The sequence below is a fragment of the Callithrix jacchus genome, chromosome 12, assembly GCF_049354715.1.
Source record: "Callithrix jacchus isolate 240 chromosome 12, calJac240_pri, whole genome shotgun sequence".
Lineage (NCBI taxonomy): Eukaryota > Metazoa > Chordata > Mammalia > Primates > Cebidae > Callithrix > Callithrix jacchus.
In genome coordinates this window covers 76,479,825-76,501,226 of record NC_133513.1, presented here as the reverse complement: position 1 = coordinate 76,501,226, position 21,402 = coordinate 76,479,825, and the positions used below count along the sequence as shown (strand labels likewise).

Below are 21,402 nucleotides of genomic sequence, written 5' to 3'. Positions count from 1 at the left end.
CTTTTAACAACATTTAATAAAAGTAAAAAAAAAAAAATAGGAAGACAAAAAAAATAAAAATTTCAAGCAAATATTTATGAAGAAATAATGCAACTTAGTGGATTTCAGATTTAGAAGTCAGAATCAAAGAATTTTCTTTACTCTTGCTAACTACAATGCAGATCTGGCATCAACAACTGCTTTAAAATGTAGTAAGAGTCCAGGGGCAGTGGCTCACGCCTGTTATCCAGCACTTTGGGATGCTGAGGCGGGCGAATCACGTGGTCTGGAGATAGAGACTATCGTGTTCAACATGGTAAAACTCGGTCTCTACTAAAATACAATACATAATTAGCCGGGCCTGGTGGTGTACACCTGTAGTCCTAGCTACTCAAGAGGCTGAGGCAGGGGAATTGCTTAAACCCGGGAGGTGGAGGTTGCAGTGAATAGAGATCATGCCACTGCACTCCAGCCTGGCGACAGAGCGAGTCTCTGTCGAAAGAAAAAATGCAATAAGAAGGATCAAAGGGATGGGGATGAGAACCCAGGAAACTCAGCAAGATAGCCCTTGATTCAGTCACTCACTCTGTAGTTCTGAGTTGAGTAAAGAGCGATAGGAGCTAGCAGGAGGAAATAATCAAAACCTTAAAAAAAAATTGAGGACTGGTGACCAGTCAGATCCCTGAGTCAGCAATGGAATGGTGGCCCTTTTTTGCTGTTCTTACAGTCCCGGTTGACTATAACAACCCCTTACTTGCTGAAATCTAGATTTTAGAAAAGTATGCAGAGTAACATACTAAAAAGTGATTATGGGGGTAGATCAAACAATGTGATTTTTAAATTTCATTTTTCCTGTCCACACAGGGAAGACATAGAATTAACTTAGTATTTAATTATGATCAACATTAATGCTGATGAAAAAGAAAAACAATAATTATCATTTACTGGATTTCTTCCTGGCACATTCCAGTTGTTGAGCTAGGAACTTTTACATATTAGATATCACTGGCAACATTTTATAGAAGATGAAATTGATGTTTGGCAGATGTATTTCTTGATTAAGATCTTGCATAAAGTAATTGGAGTTTGGATTTCAATCCTGAGTTTTCTAATTCAACATTTAATGGAGACCTCTCTATGGAAATTTTTGCTAAAACCTTATAAAATTCTAATATTTCTGCCACCCAACCTCCAGATTTTGGGGAATAGATTTTAACCAAGAAATGCCTCTCTTTAACAAAGATAGAATTCTGTATTCAAATAAAAGGAACAGAATTTTTGTAAGTGAGGCTTACAAAATAACAAATTTGCCAAGAAAGAAAATAGTAGGATGATTGTACTTATTTTTATTTTTAAATCATGTATATAAACATAAATAAAAATAATATGTATTTATTCAACTAAATATCTTTTTCACATTACAGAAGAAAATGCCATAGGCAATTTGTAATATATATATGTCCAAAAGCAGTATTTTGAATCACATAAAATGATATTTCAGTACAGATATCAGCATTCTCTCTTTAAACTTTACATAATCTAAATCTGATGTCAGAAATAGATAGATGAATCCAGATTGATTTAAGACAAGTAACTACAGATCAGGTTCATTAATTGCTTCATTCAATGAACAGCTTGTATTTATTAGGAACAATGGCCTTATTTTTCTAAATCCCAGAGAATGAAGATAAAAATGTGAAAGTTGAGCTACCAACAACTCGGGGAGATGATTTTTGGGTTTCTTTTTTTTTTTTTTTAAGTTACTTGGAAAGACTCTTTCCTCTTCCTTGTAAAATTATGCCGCATTGGCAGACACTCACTCTGCCTGCATGAATTTTTAATACAATAGATCTTAAAGTCACAGTGAAGACTCAGTGAGGTTGAAAAGAAAATGAAAATTGATACCTCTGGTTTAAGAAGAGAGGGTCTCAGCAGTTGCTGTTGCTGTCAAAGGAAATTAAAATAGAAAAAGATTTAGAAAGTAATTCAGATGGAAAAGATAGATCATGATTGAGAAGAGAGGAAAGAAAGGCGACAGTTTAAAACGTGTTACCTTGGGATTATGATTCATTATTCATGTGTTAGCTACCAAAAGCAGTCAATATTTTGACGAATTCTTTATAGTGCCACAGAAAATAATAATTCATTTGTTTTAATTACATCACTCTTTTAGTTAATGACAAATTTAATAGCCTTAATAAACAAGAATCTAGAAAGATTTATTTTTTGTTAAGCCTCACAGTACAGAGTTATTTATGTTTCTAAAAGTGCTTTGTGTCATATAATCACTTTTATCAAGTTTAACCTTGTTTTAAGTTGCCCTTCTTTTTTTCCTTCCCCATCACATTAAATATGATCAGGTTCATTGGGAAGAAGAGTAGAACACAAAAAAATGATAAAGTTGTAATGTATCATCATCATATTTAAGACATGCTCTCCATTCCTTCTTCTTACCAAAGTGTGGATTTCTTGCATTAAAACATTACATGTGTTTTCAAAATGATTAGGAAAGTCATTCATTATCAGATTTGTTGGGAATTGCTTCCTGCCTCTTACTTCTTTCATTTGTATTTATTTAAAGGGTAATACAGTCACCATTGAGCTGTTTCATGATAACTAAGTCTTTAGTCAGATAGGAACAAGATACACAATTCAAATTTTGGGGTTAGTAACTCTTTGGAGGGAAAAACAGCATATCTTAAAATAAATATTGGAAAAGTGGGTAGTGAGGTTCTGCGAGGTAATCCATCATTGAACCCACCATTTAAACTGGCTAGTAGAACAACTATTTGACTGAAGGGATGTCCTTTTTATAATATAGTTGTTGGTGAGTTATTTTACTCATGATTCATTCTAAACTATAATCCAATTAGGTCATATAATTATTAGGACGTATACTTCTCTTGATTGAGAAGCTGTATGCTAAATCAAACTAGGTTCACAGTGACTTCATTGATAACATCACTTGCAGTACAGCTAGCCAAATACCTTTGGCCAGAATGCCCAGCAGGTTCTCTGCAAACAGAATAAAATTAACACAGTAGAAAAACCAAAGCTTTCTAACGTTCTGATTATTTTAAAAATCTTTAGGATCTCAAGCTTTAACATTGTGATAGGATGGAGCCTTGGACTGGTAAAAAGATCAAAAGTTAGGTAGTCCTAGTTTCTTTTTTTTCTTTTTGAGACAGTCTCACTCTGCTGCCCAGGCTGTAGTGCAGTGGCACAATCTTGGCTTACTGCAATCTCCACTTTCTGGGTTCAAGCGATCCTCCTGCCTCAGCGTCTGAGTAGCTGGGACTACAGGCAGTAATCCTAGTTTCTAAATAAGATACATAGCCTTAGACAAACAAATGTGGGGAAATGTCAGCATACTGAGCCAAAAGGAAAAAAGAACAAAATAAAGGTAAGCAACTGATCTTTAACCACTGAATAACTGATTTAAAACTTCAAAACAAGGAAGCAACGTATATAAGAGAAAAATTAATAACATACTTATAAGTTTTTGTTGAAATCAAAGAAAATAACCGAGTTCAAAAGAATGTACATTAGTCCTGTCTCTTACACCGATATATTCCTAGTACGCTTGATATGACAGTATCACCATAAAGCCCTTACCTCTGATGCATAACCTCTCCTGCAAGGCAGAAATAAATAAATCAGTATTAAACATCTTAGATTTTCATATTAAATAAAATGATAAGGGCTTTTAAAAAATCTGAGTAAAACTGAGAAGATAATTTCTACTAAACGCTATCTCAGTGGGAACTATATTTTGTGGCATTGTCAAAACAGGAAGATCATGGTTTCATGCCTGAATTACTAAAATAATAATCAACCTGGAGCCTAGTTCCATATGAACAAGAAAACATGCAAAATCTATTTTATTTCAATAGTGTATAATGACAAACTTAGACTCTGTTATTATCAACTGGGATAAAAATATTATACACTATTTCTGTTATACACAAGTCTCAATACATATACTAATCCTTAGGGGAAGAGATATGTTTCATACATGAAGAATGTAATAAACACAGGATGAAAATTATCTCCATGACTTGAATATATTCTTTCAAATGATTGTATGATATGTTCTCTATGTTAATTTAATTCTAAAAATAATTAACACAAACTATTGACTGTCCTCTCCGGGTCAGTTATATTATTAGAAATTGAGTAAAGAAGGTTTTAGAGCTTTAATAGCCAAATATTCAATATAACATAGAGATTTATAGAGTTCATACATCACAAGATGGTAAAACATTTGACTATATTTGAGAGAGAAAAAATAATATAGAGTTTTCAAAGTTAAATGTTACCAATAATGAAAATGTTCTGTTTGTTTATTTATTAGGCAGTTAATCTAAAGTGTTAAACTGACGCTGTCGACCATGTTATATAGAATTATTAGGTCTAATGAAGATTTCTTACAAAGAGACACATGCATAACCTCCTAAAGCTCAGCAAAACAATCTCTGTAAAAAATTAAAAAAAAATTTTGAGGCCTTCATCAAGTCTGCTTATCAGAAAGCATCTTATGTGGTTAACGCATTGTACATTGAAACCGTTAGTAAAACGTAAATACGATGCTTACTAAAGCTTCTCAATTTATTCTTTAAAATGGTTCTATAGTGAATTTGCAGAGTGCTTATACAGTTCTGCCAATACTTATAAGACTGATAATCCTTCCAGAGCCTTTTGAAATTTAGACATTTTCAACTTCTACCAAATTTATATTTTTAAGATATAACTCAAGTAGAGAAAGCTCATATTTAGGTTTTTTTTTTTTGAGACGGAGTTTCGCTCTTGTTACCCAGGTTGGAGTGCAATGGCGCAATCTCAGCTCACTGCAACCTCCGCCTCCTGGGTTCAGGCAATTCTCCTGCCTCAGCCTCCCGAGTAGCTGGGATTACAGGCACACGCCACCATGCCCAGCTAATTTTTTGTATTTTTAGTAGAGACGGGGTTTCACCATGTTGACCAGGATGGTCTCGATCTCTTGACCTCGTGATCCACCCGCCTTGGCCTCCCAAAGTGCTGGGATTACAGGCTTGAGCCACCGCGACCGGCCTATTTAGGTTTTAATAATGACAACTGAGTCATATAACTTAAAAAATATCCAACCATTGCTAGGTTTTATTTTTTAGAATATTTCTTCTGACTCATTTTATTAGCAATGCTTTCCATCAATGTGGAAAATAAAATATCAATAGGTAAACTATACTGTTCCCATGAACATTTTTGTTGCCTTTTATTCGGTTCTTAGCTCAAAGGCAGAAAGTTACTTGAAAGAGGTACATAACAGAACCGCTACTTACTTTATCTGTGTGCTTTCAAAACATGACTGTTGATACTTATACAGCCAGTTCATATAACAGTGATTCACCTTTTTATGCAATTTATAATCAATGTGTATTAATTATTTTATATCATTTATATGTATCACTGTTTAGTTTTAACAATACAGACAGACGTATGGTCATCTTTAAGTCTTTATTTAAAAGACTAATTATTTCTTATGCACTAATGGGATTATACTAAATATAGAGAAAAAAGTGTTATTTTTCTAGTTTCTGGTTGTCAGGTTGTAAGCAGTTAGATTTTGAGAGAAGGATGAATATTTAGGCTTGTGTACTCATATAATACTAAAATGTCTCATATAGAAGATATTTAAACTGACTTTTATGCTTCATAAAAACATTAGGAACCTCCAAATACAGTATGTCAGAAAAAGACTGGATTAAACATGGGTATCTATGTTTCAATTAAGAAGTATAGAATAATAAACTTTTCAATTATGAAAATAGTAAAATGTTATCCAAAAAGGCAATATACCAATTTAATAAGGCTTTAGGTACCTAAACAAACATGTTTTTCAGATTTCTCATATTTATTTTGTTACTATTTATAGATTTTTTTAAATCAAGAAATTATAAATTTTACATTTGCAAAATGTTGGTAGATGTTAGCTTTAAAAAGACACTCACATTAAAGGGTTACACAGTTGTGATTAATACCTTGTCAGAGTCCACCAAATAGCACAAGTTCTCATGCATATGACCAGCTGCCAACAAAAACTCCAACTGAAGTTTTTCAGTGAAAGAAAAAAAAAAAAAAAAATCATGTTCAAGAACCCCAAGGAAGTCATTACTCTTGATTTGGATGAAAAGAATTTCAAGCAGATGGGCTAATAAAAATAACTTAGATTTACAGATTGTTTTCTGTCAGATCTTGTTAACTAGAAATGCCAGGTCAAATTATTGAAGAAATATAAGGGCTAAAGGAAACCTCTGAAATGATGCATTGTAGGGCTCTCCACCTATATTTATATACTTCCAGTAATAATTATTAGGTATGACTTTGCCTGTATTTCAGAATTGTACCCTTCTCTGTGCAGACTTCTATCTTCTAAAATGTTAAAACTCCAAAGTAAAACAAATACTTATACGTGCATTGAAAATGTGAAACTTCCAGGAAATAAAACTTATTCCATGTATTTCATGGGAAAATCCAAGTAATTAGTTGATGATCACATATTATACATTATATATTAATATATATATTATTTGAGCTAAGATAGATCTCATTGAAAGTAACAGTTGGAGATCTAAGAACTATTACTACAACTACAGAAATTTCTTACCAGAGTATAAATTTTTATCTTCTTTGTTTAAAACAAAGAGCAGAAACCTCTGTAAAAAAAAGGTGATAGTTCACCAAATATAATTTCTCTTGATTTTTCTATTTAAGCTTTTTATATTTCATTTATTAAACTGGAGATAACTTTCTTTAGAAAGGCATCTTATGAAAAAATTTAAATTAAGGAGATGACGAATAATGCGAACAAGCAAAATTAAACAGCACTGTAAACATCTGTTGGAACAATGAAATGCCTTACAAAAGTCAACAACTCAAGATTTATTTTCATCATAAAGAAGGGAAGGGAAAGCACAATGAGAAATAAATAGAATAAGATAGCAATTGAAATTATATAAGATTTATCAAATCCATAAGCATACTAGTAAGATAAAAGCAAGCCAGAGTAGAAGATGTTCTTATCAGAAAACAGATGACTACATGTTATAGCACCTGAGATTTATTCTGAAATACCTTATGTGTGTCATCGCCTACATTCTAGGTACATTATATTCCACTTTGGTAGTATTTCTTTTTACCAAATACATAGGCTTCAAAAAAACCCAGAACCTATAATATCATTTTTAACTTATCTGTAACAGTCTGCTTTTTTCTTGGAACATTCATATAAAACTATGATCAAAAACTAACTGCATCCACATGATAGACATGCCTTTGGTTGAAGTTGGGTATCTAACTTTCATGCCCACATATTCCCACTAAAAAAGAGATTAAAATTACTTACTTTTCAAATAAATGTAGAACAAATAATGCTACTTTGTAGTTTAAAAATTAAGGTAAATCTATTATATGAGTTAGTCATGATGAGGTTAATATCCTTTTAAATTAAAAATGAGAAAAAAACTGCATTTCACTGAATTGGGGGTAAAATAATAGAATCTTCTTTGACGTTCAGATTTGATGTTCAACTTGAAGACTATGATCAACAAAAGATTTGCCCAACTAAAATAGGAAAAGCAACATTACAGGGAAGTAGATTGACTGTGAGATTGGTTTTCAGTTCCCTCGACAATATTGTTCAGATTCTCCTGGTTTTGTTGAGATGTGATTTCCATATTTGTTATTTCTGAAGGGCACATAGTTTGAAGTTCTGAAACATTTGTGCGTAGATTTTTTTTTTCTATTTGACTGTACATGTTAGCTACTGATTTTTCAAGTTCTGCTAAGTTTTTAACATGTTTGAGGATGCCTTTTGGTTCTCTCTGAGGATCTGTTTTACACACTGTTGTTGTTGTTGATAGGTGTGTCATAGAGGACTTAATTTCCTCGGCAGGCATTGTGTTGGTCGTGCATTTAATACCTGTTATACAGACACATTCTGTGGACAGAAATGAAGCTGAAGGAGGTGGTGGGCAAGGAATAGAAGGAGGTGGTGGAGGAAGAGTTGGAAATGGAGGTAGAAGAGGTGGAGTTTGGGGACCAGAAGAAGGAACAGATGGTGGAAAAAGTGGAGGAGGAGGAGGAAGAGGAAGAGGGATAGAAGGAGGAGGACAAGAAAGAGAAAAAGGAGGAATGTCAGGAGGAGGAGCAGGAGGAGCAGGAGCAGATGGAGGAGGAGGAGGAGAAATAGGGAGACAGGCAGAAGGAGGGGAGATGTTTGGTGGATGGGAAAAATTTTCAAAAATATTTCTTTCATTTTCAACAGCTAACATACAAATAGGTGTCTCTCTCCTAGAGAGTGAAGAATTTAAAACACAGGGCCTCAAAGGAGAAAGTTCCAAGGAACACTCAGCAGGAGAAGAGATGACATTAGGTTCTGATTTGAGTTCCACAGTTCTTGAAACAGTTGGCAAAGTGGAGAATGAGAAGTGAGGCCTGGGAAAGCAAAATGAAGAGTCTGAAGCGAGAGATTTCAATGGTTCTGTTCCTTTTATAATCAGTGTTTCACCTTGCCTTATTTCCTCTTTCTCTGTCAAATTTGCCTCTTCAGTTGTAAGCAATGGATTGCTGCTACCTCTTTTGATTGTACAGACTCCAGTGTTTTCATTTTCATCTTTCTGCCTGGTGCCTTGCCACTGCTGAAGATTTATGATCTCTGGTCTATTTGGAACTTTCCTCCTCAGCCTCCTGGGTAAGCTGACTGACTGACTCCAGAGCCTCTGAATCTTTTCTCTTGGGCCCCTCAGAGACTTACTCTTGGCTTGTGTTATGGGTAAAAATGGGTCTGCAAAATCTGTTCTCAATGACATGTCTGGATTTGTTGATACTTGACTTATGTTTTCTTTATAAAGGGGATTATGGGCACTTAAGGCATCCTCATCAGATAGAAATGTTAATTTTCTTGCAGACTTCGGATTGTTGCTCTTAAGTGATCCATCTACATGAGCTGACTTGTGAGCCTCAATAGTATTGGAAGAAAAGGGCATCACAACTTGTTGATGCTTCCTGTCTTCTGAGACTGAGTTATTTCCCCTGCTTTGTTGAAAATGGTAGAGAAGGAAAAGACTTGAAAGAAAAGAAGATAATGAAATGTAAGGAAACAGGTTGTGACACAGCTTTCGTGAGAAAGATGTTTTTATGGCTCTCATTACTATTAAATACTTAAAAACATAAAAAGCCAAACAAACAGTACTAACCTGCTAAAGCAAGACATCATCTTAAGAAGTCCCTGGTCTAAGAAAGGTAGGGCGGGAAAATCTTAGAGTTGTGAGTAGAATGAGAAATGTAAATGAAAAAAAGTACTAATCTCTAAAATATTTTAGAAGAGTATTTTTTGTTTTTTCAGTTAGTGTGATACAGCAAAGCATCCATGTCCACATATAACAGTTCCCTTGTGAGCAAATCAGTTCTCTTTGCAGAACACCATCAAAGCTATCGACTTCGTATGTTTTCCTGGCCTAAGAATGCTCAAGGCTGCCTGTTATGCATAGAAGATCCTTAGCTGTATCTGATTCAGTACCTGTTCCTTATCTCTCATTTCAGGATTTCTGTCCTAGAGCCAAAAGTAATCTCCTCTATGAGCCAACATTTGGGATATCCTATTCTCCAGATTAAGAGAATTGACATTACCAAGGAGAGGTGGGAGTTTGTCTTACAGAGTTCAGAAACCACAGTTGAGAAATTGAATGTATGCTAGAATCATGGCTGAATTTTTCTTGTTTAAATTTTGTGCTTGATTAGTTTTAAAATCTTATACATAATACCAAGCAGAAAAATTTGTTTTTAATAGCAATCAGAAAAGGTGTTGCCAGTAATTCCTTAGACTCATCTGCATCATATTTTAAATTAAGACTCACCTTAACAAAAAGACTGATGCTTAAAAAACATTGCTTTGATATCACTAAAAGAAAGATTTACTCATGCATGAAAACTGAACCATATGTAGCTGTGAGTCATAAATAAAGTTAAATACATCAAAGATCACAAATTAAATGGCTCTAAGGAAAGCATTTGGACCCTTCTCCCCGAAATGCTGGCTGATAGGTGGTTCTAAATAGTTTCTCATTAGGTTTTATTCTCAGCTAAAACAGGATTACATTTATTTTAGTTACTGTTTAATATTGACCCACTTAGCAGGAATGAAATACAAAATATTCTGAATAGAAATTAAGTAGGCATATTGATAAGTTGGGCAATAAAATAATAAATGAAGCCATAGTTGTTAATGTGTCATTTGGAAAAGATACGAACTGTAAGAAGCAATTCACACGGGTAGACCTGGAGCATTGAGCCTACTTGAACAACTCAGAAAATGCAGACAATTATTTGGACTAAATAGAGAGCAATTTTACTTCTTCAGAATCTTGAAAACTATTTTTCAAATATGGAAAGAACTGGGTTTGATACTATATACTAGTTGTTTTTCTATACATTTGTTCTTGGTTTGATTTCTCTTGGAAAAGCACCCAATGGATATAACAATATCACATCACTTTGAAATAAATCTATAAATAGGTTTCTACTTATAGATTTATAAATCTTAAGTCCTTAAAATTTAATAATTTTTTAAAACTAATTTAAAAAATTTAAAAACTCCTTTCTGCATTCACAGGTACTATGACAGAAAACATACATTTTAACTCATGCTATCAGAAGAAAATTGGGTGTGGAAGACAAAACTTTCCTTTTAAAAGTAAGTGACTCTGTGGCAAAAGATGATGATTTCTGTGTTTATAGTACAACAGCATTTGAATCTATTCTATTGCATCTACTTTTCTAATGCTCTTCTATTAGAGTAATATTATTTACTTACTTATGCCTATGTATCCACAGGTGAGAAACAGAAAACATGTGATAGAAAAAAAGAAGTTTTAACTATAGTTAATTTAAGACAATTCTGAAAATATGAGCAGGAGCTCTCTTTAAACATTTAGTACATATATAAAAAAATGCATTTTTAATATTTTGTTATTATTCATAAGCAGGACATGTAATCTTAGATGAAATCAAATGACATTTATTTGAATGTCTTTTCACAGAAAATCATATCTAACAAAATCTATTTACTACATACACATAGGTAAAATTTACTTCTATTAAACCTGGATGATGCAAACCCTAAAATAAAAATTGTAAATGAGAATCTAAGAATTACTTCTGTATCCTAACTCTGTAAAACTGGTTAATGCACACTGACTTTTAAAGAAGATATTAAGTTGCATATTTAGTTTCTAGTAAATATAAAACTACTATGATAATTACAAAGTAACTGTAGAATTCACATGAAGTTACTACTCTGTGAAGTTTTTTCCAAAATGACCTTTGATTTTATTCTTTTTAAAATAAATAATTGATAATTCATTTGAACCTAGTTCATTTTCTAGTAACATGCTTAGAATTCCTATAAAAAGTTCTTGAATAGCTAGGTTAAACATCTCCTAAAATTAAGATAATTAAATATGTAGAAATTAAAGTATTTCAACGAATAAATATACAATTGCAAAATCTACTGAGTGTACTACAATTGTTCAAGTAAAAATAGTCTTAGGTGTTGCTATTTGAGAACTACTACCATCAAACTATATTGATTCCATATGATTTTACAGTATACCTGTTTTTATTAATTCAAAATGAATATGATTTAATTCATTAATTTCCTACATAAACACACTTAACTTTATAAAAATTCTTTTTTAGTTTCTAAAGATCTTTGCTTGAGAGAGGTCGTTAATCAAATAGAATAAAATCATATTGGCTCAATTCCTACATTCACCAATAATTACAAAAGAAACAATCATTTTGAACTTAGGAAAAAAGTAAAAGTATATACCTAAAGCATGAGCCCTGTATTATGTTATTTTGGAAATAGCTATTTTAAATTTAGTTTTTGTGTTAAAATAATAGTATTAAAATCAATTTTAGCATTAATAAGACTATCCTAAACATAACGTTGTATACATTATTAATACGGTAAGTAACATGAATACATTTGTTTAAAACCAGTTTTTCCATTACCAGATCATTTTCATGATTTTTGAGGCTTGTTTTATTTCTACTAGTAACTGTTACAAATATCACATGTAAAACATGTTATAGTCCTTTCACTCCTCCAAATTCCAGTTAATGGCACATTTTCTGGATTTGTCATATGCAAAACGGTATAATATTCTTGGTTGTTTTACATACCATGTCCAAAAGTAGTTATTCTTGAATTTTTAAAATATTGACAAACTGAACATCACCATAGGGAATCCAATTATGAGGGTAGCGTCATTATACAAGCAGCTGTGACATCTTTTAACAGTTACTAGTGTCTTTCAAAAATGAATGATTTTTAAATTGACTAAAAATTTCAAATCATGCATTCAGTAACCACAGCAGTCTGAGAATAATATAGTGAAAAAAAAGCATTTTCTACGTAGTTGGGAATTAAATATACAAATTCTTTCTTTTCACTGAGATTTTAAGTTCTACATCTTACAATGTCCTAAAAGTAGTATCTTTAAAAAAGTCTATGATTTTAGACCATAGAATTTGGTTTGATGACCAAACAGTGATTGGTTTGGATACCTAATCAGGATCTACTTTATGATTGTGCTTTATTTCTCTCATCGCCTACACAAAAATATATTTTTTCAGAATGTATTCATATATATAATACACATTATATATATGTGAAAATGCATTACCCTGAGGATTGAGATATTACATATTATACTCAAGCTATAAATCTGCGATTGTCTCCCAAAGTTGAATTCTGCTTTTGTCTTAGCTTTCTTTAATTTCTTTTTTGGTTGTGGCTATTATTTTCAGCTTAACTTTTCTTAGATCTTCAATAGAATAAAATAGTCCACGTAGGCATTTCCACATCCGATTGAAAATAAGTACTCACCACACAGCATTCACTAAAACCCAACTACTTCTCAGAGTTCCTGAAAGATTACTTACATTGAGCTGTCTCCAAGTTCTTCATAGAGATGCGCACCCGGCGGAGGCGGCGGTGGCGGCGGGGGCGCTGCTACTGGTGCAGGGGCCGGCGCTGCTGGTTTAGCCGCGGGTAATGCGGCCTGAATTCGTGCAGTCTTTGTGCACTCAGCTTGACGTCTTGGGTAAAGTAAGGATGTCTTGTAAAACTCATTTCAGAAATCATATGCTTATCAATAAGCTACCTTTTAATAATGGGGTCCAATTACAGGGGACCCTACAATTATTTTACAAGAACATTTGACTTTATAAACGGATACAATTACAAAAGCACCCCTAGACGGTATCATTTACATATAATCCCCTTTGATCTTGAAAATAGTTATCGCTTGAATAAGGGGTAGAATTCAGTAGAAATATTTGCAAATTAAATTAAATGATAATATTAAAGAGAGAAAGCAAAATATTTATTAAAATGTGATGGATAATTGGTAGTTTAATGAATCTCTTTCATAAGGTGAGGCATATTATCTTTCGTTATCACTTGTCTTTTTTAAGTAATTTGAAAAAGATTTGAAAGAAAGATTTTTGACGTAATTTAACAGAGGCTGTACCCACATGTACAAAGGAAATTTGGTTAGCTTTAAGATTCCTAGGAAAGCCTGTCATTCTCATGTTACAGCTACACTGCTGTTTTTGGGTTTCTTGGACACTGATTAATATCTTCCTCAAACCCAAGAGGTTACAGGATGGAAGCTATAGGCAAACTATCTTTTTTACATTTACACAAGTTATGTCTGCCTAAAATTAGCTCAATTCTATATATATCTAACCAAAAAATAAACTATTACAAATGCAAAACACAGGAATAATAGGTGGTTCTGGGCAGGCTGACTTGATTGATAAAATCTCAGGATTCTCTTTTCCTATTATATGAAAAGGATGTGTAAAATGTTAATTATACTTACACTTTAAACCTGTTTTGGAAAGCAATGAGTAAGAAAATAGAAAGTTACATTAGAAATACTGCATTCATAATATTTTCACATCTGATGTATTCTAAAGCATGAATAATTTATAGGTTAAATTCATAATGACATAGAGTTAATGACAGAGTAAGAAGACTACATCAGTTTGAAAGATGAAATGGTATTGTTACTGTTAGAGTCATTCAAGCCATTAAAATATCCTTACAGAAAAATAAAGAAATGGACTACATGGAATAAGAAAAACTGGATTAAAACATAAATATGAGAATTTCAACTCTAGTAGAAAAACAGAATATTCAGATGATATAATCTTTATAATTGGCTTCTAGGTTTACCCTGCTTGAAGAGTATTACAGGAATGGAGTGAGGCAGCAAGCCCTGGTTATACTCTCGGCCACACATTGAAGCTAAAGCTACAATTGGAAGGTCTCAGTCTTGGGTAATAAGTTTATGACACTTTCTTCATATTTGCTTTTTATTTTCCATTCATAGCAAAGTTCAAAGGCACATCATTATATAAAAGAATAGCTATTCATTCTTGTTTGGAAGCCAACACAAAAGTATAAATGTTAGGTCTTTAAATATTAGAATTTTACTTTGCTATATGAGCAGAGAAAAACTCATTTTGTTCAATTCTGTTAATCTATAAAAAGCAGTAACAAATAAATTCATAGGGTATTAAGCTGCTTATCATACTGCAGGAGAATTAAATAATAAATAATGCATCTATAATTTCTTTAAATATTAAATATCTCAAGTTTTTGCTACATTTCAGACTACTGAGTATTATAGCCAGGGTGCGTCAGTTTTAATCATTGCATAGTGTGTCAAATATAAGAATATTTCTCGCTGATTTTATTGCTAGTGGGATATAATAAAGCTCTTTAGAAAATAGTTAAATGGACAAGGATAATTGGTAATATGGAATGGATTTTAACATGAGAATTAATAACAGGTTGATGGCTTAATAATTTAAAATAATATTAAGTTTGTTCATCAGCTTTAGATTTCGTATATCAATTGATTTGTTAAGGTTATATTAAGCTCCAGTATATCAACCCTAATGCTATATTTGCAACTTCACATTGCTTTTGTGGTAGAAAATATTTCTGTATTTTCAGGTTGGAATTACTTGAAAAGTAATGACCTGCTTGAAAAATATTAAAAGAATGGAGTTATACAGCAAGTCCTGGTTATACTCTTGGCCTCATTTTGAAACTGAAGCTAGAATTGGAAGGTCCACTTCTGGGTAATAAATTCATGATACTTTTTTTTTCATATTTACTTTTTAGTTTCCATTCATAACAAAGTTCATGCAGAGCAGACTTTGGGATTTTCTGGTTGGAATTACCTTACCTTATTCAATTCACAAGAAAATAATTTTCAGTGTTTGAGAACAAAGATGACCTTTTAGGAATACATAAGGACTATTGGCTGGGTGTGGTGAGTCATGCCTCTAATCCCAGCACTTTGGGAGGTTAAGGTGGGTGGATCATGAGGTCAGGAGTTCAAGATTAGCTTGACCAACATGGTGAAACCCCATCTCTACTAAAAATACAAAAATTAGCCAGGTGTGGGTGGCATACGCCTGTTATCCCAGCTACTCAGAAAGCTGAGGCAAGAGAATCCCTTGAACCCAGGAGGCGGAAGTTGCAGTGAGCTGAGATGGCACCAGTGCACTCCAGCTTTGGCAACTTAGCAAGATTCCATCTCAAAAAAAAGAATACATAAGGACTATTTTAGTACTCCCTCTGTAGAGTTTACATGATGAATAACAGTTCTGCCATTATTCTTATTGTTTATTACATAAAGTAATTTACATGATTTATTAAAGCTGTCTGCTATTTATTTTCTTTTTGTGACACACTCAGGGCAACTTCTCTTCTTAATCAGCTACCCAGTTTTATTCAAGTCATTGTCAATAGAAATATACTTAAAATGTGTGGCTCCCTGTTACAAAGCTTCCCCAGACCTAATGTCAGACAAATAATATATTACTAACTTACTTCCAATATAGATGTTTAAACTAGTGATAATTACTTGACTACTGTAGAGAAGTTAAGTACAATTTTAAAGTATAGATACTGTCAGTGGATGCACTTGACTGCAGGAACCAGAAAATGTAGGCGCCCACACAGCCAGAATATGCTGTCAAATATTGTACTAGAAACTCTGGCAAAGCACCCAGGAAGGAAGAAACCACATAGAAAATTACATCTTATATGCTATGATTTTACAGTGCTTTTGCTAACACTGTGATCATTTGCACAAAGGCAAATTTAATAGTTTGGATAAAAACCTATCATGAAAATCTAGAGAGGTTACCGACCTTCCTTTAGAGCTGGGCGGAGTGGTCAGCTGCATAAGACATGCCACTGCTTTTACCCCAGGATACCTGCCACTTTCTCTCCTGAGTTGACTCTTAAGCAAAAGAAGAGCATAAACCAACCCACAGGAACTAAGGTAATATTTCTATTGGAAGAGACCATATTAGAATCACAGGGATATTGGATCATCTGTGAAAACGATACTAGGAGTTTCAACTGTTTTCCTTTTGAGGAAGATTATTTGGTACAAGACAGACAGATAGATAAAGCAATCTCAGAGTAGTTGCACCATCACTATTTTACAATGCAAAGCCATGTTACCGAGATGATTTTCTGCAATGCCTTCTGAGGAACTATCCATGTTTACCATCCTTGAATACTTACTGTCTGTAGCTGACCAAAACCACCAAGATGGCAGGAATGCAGCAGAGGATGATGATGAAGGCCAGAGCCAGCAAGGCCCCTTCTGTATATCCTAGACTCTCTCCTCTCTTTTTAATGCTGGTCACTGCCTCTGGAGTCCGGATCTCCAGAATGCGTCCTCCTTCCCCATAATATGGCTGAAAGTCTTTATTGATATCAAGCAGTTTGCCATCCAAAAATCTTTATAGTTAGATAAATAGTGAAATTAATGATGTTAGCAGAGAAAGAGCATTTTAAAAATAAAATCTCTTCTTGTAAGATCTTAATATTTTCTCTAATTGAAACACAAGCTGAGTCAGAAGTCTCATGACTACTAAGAAATGCATATATAAAAAGCACGAGGAATAAAGAAGAGACATTACACATCTGTATGTAAATATAAAAAATAGTTAAAACCACAGCTCTTACCTGATATGCTTACAGACTTAAAAAATCTATCAGTATCATTAAGCTTAATATCATTGTGTTAAAATAATTTAACAGGTTTTTTAGATGGAATAAAATATATCTAAATTATATACCATAGTTTAATATTTATGCATTTTATCCCCTGGGGTCCTTAGTATAACCCTGGAAAAATGGAACATTACAATACTGACTTATTGCAGGCCAAAAAGCTATACATTTATAAAAACAAATCTAAGGCACCAAACTAAGTTTTCAGACTCAAACTCTGTATTTGTTTGCCATAGCACCATCTTAAATCTAAACACCTTCAGGTTTCAAACCAAAACAATGTTTTGTGGTCAAAGAGTGAAGACATTGTAAAGGCTCTTCTGCCTAGGAAAGAGACTAAATAAATGATGCAGTAGTATATCAGTGCTGGAAGAAGGACAGGAAGTGGTAGTCAATGTAATTCCTTCCTCTAAATCATGCAGTTTCAACTATGGGTCTTGCTCTGTGGAAGAGAATCAAGGAATAATAATTGTTCCTAATCTTATGAGACTGAAAAACTTTGTTATGTATTTATTTAACACAACAATTAGCAGGTGGTGTTTTTTCACATTTCCTTGGGAACTTTTGAACAGTCCCTTATAAGCACTACATATTGATGCAACAATTGTGTTCTTACTACACCACCATAAAGGTCTTACTATAGAACATTGGAAAACAAAAATAGTTCAAGAAAAACTTAATTACTCATAGTCCTATGATCTACAGACAACCATAATCGCTGCTAACATCTTGGCATATTTAAAGTCTAATCTTTTTTTTGAAGCTGTGGTATTAAATATTTTATATACTTGATTATACTACATAAATAAAGTGAAAAATTATTCTTGAGATCTACTTCTTAATATAAAAATAACATTCTTATTTTGAAAAATACAGAAAACAAGAATAAATGCAAAAGAAAAAAAGAAAAATGGCCCCAAATTTTGCTATCAAAATATAATCAAGGCCGTGTTTGTATGCTTTTTTCAGTCTACTTTTTATGCCTTTTGGAAACTTTTAATTTTCAGAGTGACCATGCTGATTTTAAATCCTGTTACTACACTGTTCATTGCAAAAAAAAGAAGTGCCTGTTATCACATATGAATTACATCACATATGGATCTCATAAATGAATTCATATCACACATGTGGCTATTAGAATGCTTTTTTGGCTTTTTGTTTTAAAAAACAGATATGCTTCGTAGATTAAAAATGAACTTTTGGTAGCAATTTTCCAAGCTCATTGTTATACACTTTAAAAGAAAATAACACAGCCATTTTCATGAGTACTAGAAATAGAATAGTGAAACTTTTTGTTTAAATTACTTATCAGATAAAGAAAGAGATTCTAAATTATGCATAGATCAAGAAAATGCTTCATAGGAACTATATTATTAGACCTAGGAAGAATCAAATGCAGAAGAGGATCATTCATTTAAGGGAAGACTATATCCCTACCATGTGCAGTTCACTTGACAGATCAAAATTCTATTGGATTCCTGTACTTCATGTCCAAAATCTCTAAAGGAAGACTCATTAGTCTTTTTAAACTATAACAGCTCTATTATTTAGATATTTATTTTTACTTATTTATCAATGTGATCTCATAAGTAATTTTTTACTAGAAGGATGAATCACTTTTGAACCCACACCTGATCTAGACTGCCTTTCTTCCACTTTGTGTATTTAAAACAACTTGCGTAGGTAAAAATTATCCCTTACAGAACAGTGAAATTGGTTCCATTGCCTTTGTCATTTTTTCGTGCAAATGAGATGATACACAGGGCTTAACTAACGTTTGTTCCTTTACGAGTAAGATATTTTTATTTCTGTTTGTGATTTTTAAACATATTCAGATACTATTTAAAGTAACACAGCTATCGTTTCATTGATTTTTGGCTGTACTATAATAAAGTCTTTAATTCTTTACTTGTTTTTTTGCTTCTGTTATAAATACTACAGTTTTTAATCCCAGAAATACCTGTCATTATCAGATTGTCTTTTAATCATCCAATAAATGTACTCTGATATCCTATTTATATCTTTTTTCCTTTTTCTTTATATTGCATGAGCTTTCAATGGATACACGTCATGTTGTCAGTGTAATTTTCATACATCTTCTCATTTCAGAAAAGAATGGAAATTGTAACAAACAGTCTCTCAGACCACAGTGCAATCACATTAGAACTCAGGATTAAGAAACTCATTCAAAACCACACAACTACATGGAAACTAAACAACCTGCTCCTAAGTGACTACTGGATAAATAATGCAGTGAAGGCAGAAATACAGATGTTCTTCAAAACCAATGAGAATGAACACACAACCTAACAGGGGGTGAGGGGCTAGGGGAGGAAAAACAGGAGTGGGGGAGTTGGGGAGGGATAGCATTAGGAGGAATAGCTAATGTAGATGACTGGGCGATAGATGCAGCAAACCACCACCATGGCATGTGTATACCTATGTAACAAACCTGTACGATCTGCACATGTACTCCAGAACTTAAAATATAATAAATAAATTTTAAAAAATAGAAAAGGTTGAATTCAGGTACTCAGTTGATTTTAGGAGATAAAATTTAATTTATAAATTAGGCACAGGAAGATATTAACAATGATAACTAATAATAACAAAATAGAACAATCATAGAACTATACTATAATAAAAGTTATACAAATGTGGTTTCTCTCTGTGTCTGTCAATATCTTCATTGGTAACTGAAACTGAAGAAAAGCAAAACTATAGAAGAGGGTTTACTACTATGCTCCAGTTGGACTGAGGTGAAGGCACTTGATTAAAAACTACCACCATGTAGGAAAGAGGCAGTTCTCACAAGAGACAGTGGAATTCTTTTACCAGAAACAGGAGAAGAATTCAGGCCATGTAAAACACACACACCATTTCACTAATTCATATCATTTCACTTTCTTTCTTTCTTTCTTTTTTTTTTTTTTTTTTTTTGAGATAGAGTTTTGCTCTGTTGCCTAGGCTGGAGTGCAATGGTGTGGTCTTGGCTCACTGCAACCTCCACCTCCCAGGTTCATGTGAGTCTCCTACCTCAGCCTCCCAAGTGGCTGGGATTACAGGTGCCTGCCACTACACCCAGCAATTATTGTATTTTTAGTAGAGATGGGTTTTCACCAAGCTGGCCAGGCTGATCTCAAACACCTGACCTCGTGATCTGCCTGCCTTGGCCTCCCAAAGTCCTGAGATTACAGGCATGAGCGCCCAGCCCATTCTGCTTTCTCCTGAAAATGTTAAACTGCTGTCCAGTGGTTTCTCTAGGAGAAAATTTTCAGTTATATATTCTCCCAGGTTCATCAGATTATTTCCTGATTTCCATATTGATTTTGTTTTTTAGTATTTATTTCTGATCCTATTTTCCACTTCTTGCTTATCCTGAAAAACAGATAGATCTGTCTCAATCCAGCTTTCTACAAAGAAACATGATTTTTCTCTTCATTTTCATCTTCAGTATACTCAGTTTACTGTACGCAAACATTTTGGAATTCTAAGAGCGAGTATACAGTTCCCTTCCCAGGATGTGTTCAACATGAATTGATTATTGCTATGTTATCCTGAGATGAGATAAGGTCCTAAACCAATGTCATGTCTTCTTATTTTCTCAAGCACATGCAAACATGTATTTTTGCCTCCATTGACGGATTTGGGGCAGAATGTTGTGTCATTCAGCATATAATGTATAATCAACAGTCTAGATTGCACCTCACCTTCATGACTGATTACCTTGATGGTGATTTTGATATTGCAATGTACATATGAATGCAGGAGGAAAGAAGTAAAGGGTGAGCAGAAGATGGTACTTTATATAGTAGAGGGACAACTGCCTATCTCCTTCATAGGTACACAATTTAGGTTTACACAGTGGGCAATGGTTAACATATTCACCCACATTCATTGCATTGTATAGTATTGTTCTGCTTAATGAAGCAAATCATGGTTAGATCATCAACAATTTTCTCTTCACAGCTCCATAATTATTTAACTAGATTATAATGATTAGTATTTCATTGATTTTGGATTTTCTGTATTTTGAATTGATAGGAGATTACAAGATGCTTTATCAGAGCTTGGTAGTCAGATCCATTTAAAGTCAAAGTGTGTTTTTAAACATTGTGCTTTTAAAGGGAGTTTGTAGAGTATAAAGTCTTTTTCTACTTTCTCTTACTATTTGGACATACTGTTTTTAAATAGGCTGGACATAAGGCATATAAGCTAAAATGTATTTGCTTATTTTTAAATTTTATTTAAACTATATTTTAAAGTAG

The 21,402-nt window shown here is 33.2% G+C and overlaps 1 protein-coding gene and 1 long non-coding RNA gene across 10 annotated transcripts in view; one reads left to right on the top strand and one right to left on the bottom strand.

The window, feature by feature from the left end:
- The window catches only part of PCDH15 (protocadherin related 15), a 1,854,109-nt gene that overhangs the window by 8,984 nt on the left and 1,823,723 nt on the right, over window positions 1-21,402 (bottom strand). For 7 of the 9 annotated variants that reach the window (XM_054243050.2, XM_054243053.2, XM_054243049.2 and 4 more), the window contains 4 exons: window positions 16,640-16,858; window positions 12,964-13,119; window positions 3,595-3,613; window positions 1,885-1,923 (listed from right to left, as the gene is read on the bottom strand). In XM_054243050.2, the coding sequence (XP_054099025.2) occupies window positions 1,885-1,923; window positions 3,595-3,613; window positions 12,964-13,119; window positions 16,640-16,858 (433 nt within the window). The remainder of the gene's footprint in view (window positions 1-1,884; window positions 1,924-3,594; window positions 3,614-12,963; window positions 13,120-16,639; window positions 16,859-21,402) is intronic. The other 2 variants (XM_078344007.1, XM_078344008.1) reach the window with 1 other exon arrangement.
- Window positions 10,628-17,027, top strand: LOC118146341 (uncharacterized). The gene is made up of 3 exons (XR_004732044.3): window positions 10,628-10,708; window positions 14,258-14,367; window positions 15,050-17,027. It is a non-coding gene; the product is annotated as an uncharacterized LOC118146341 (long non-coding RNA).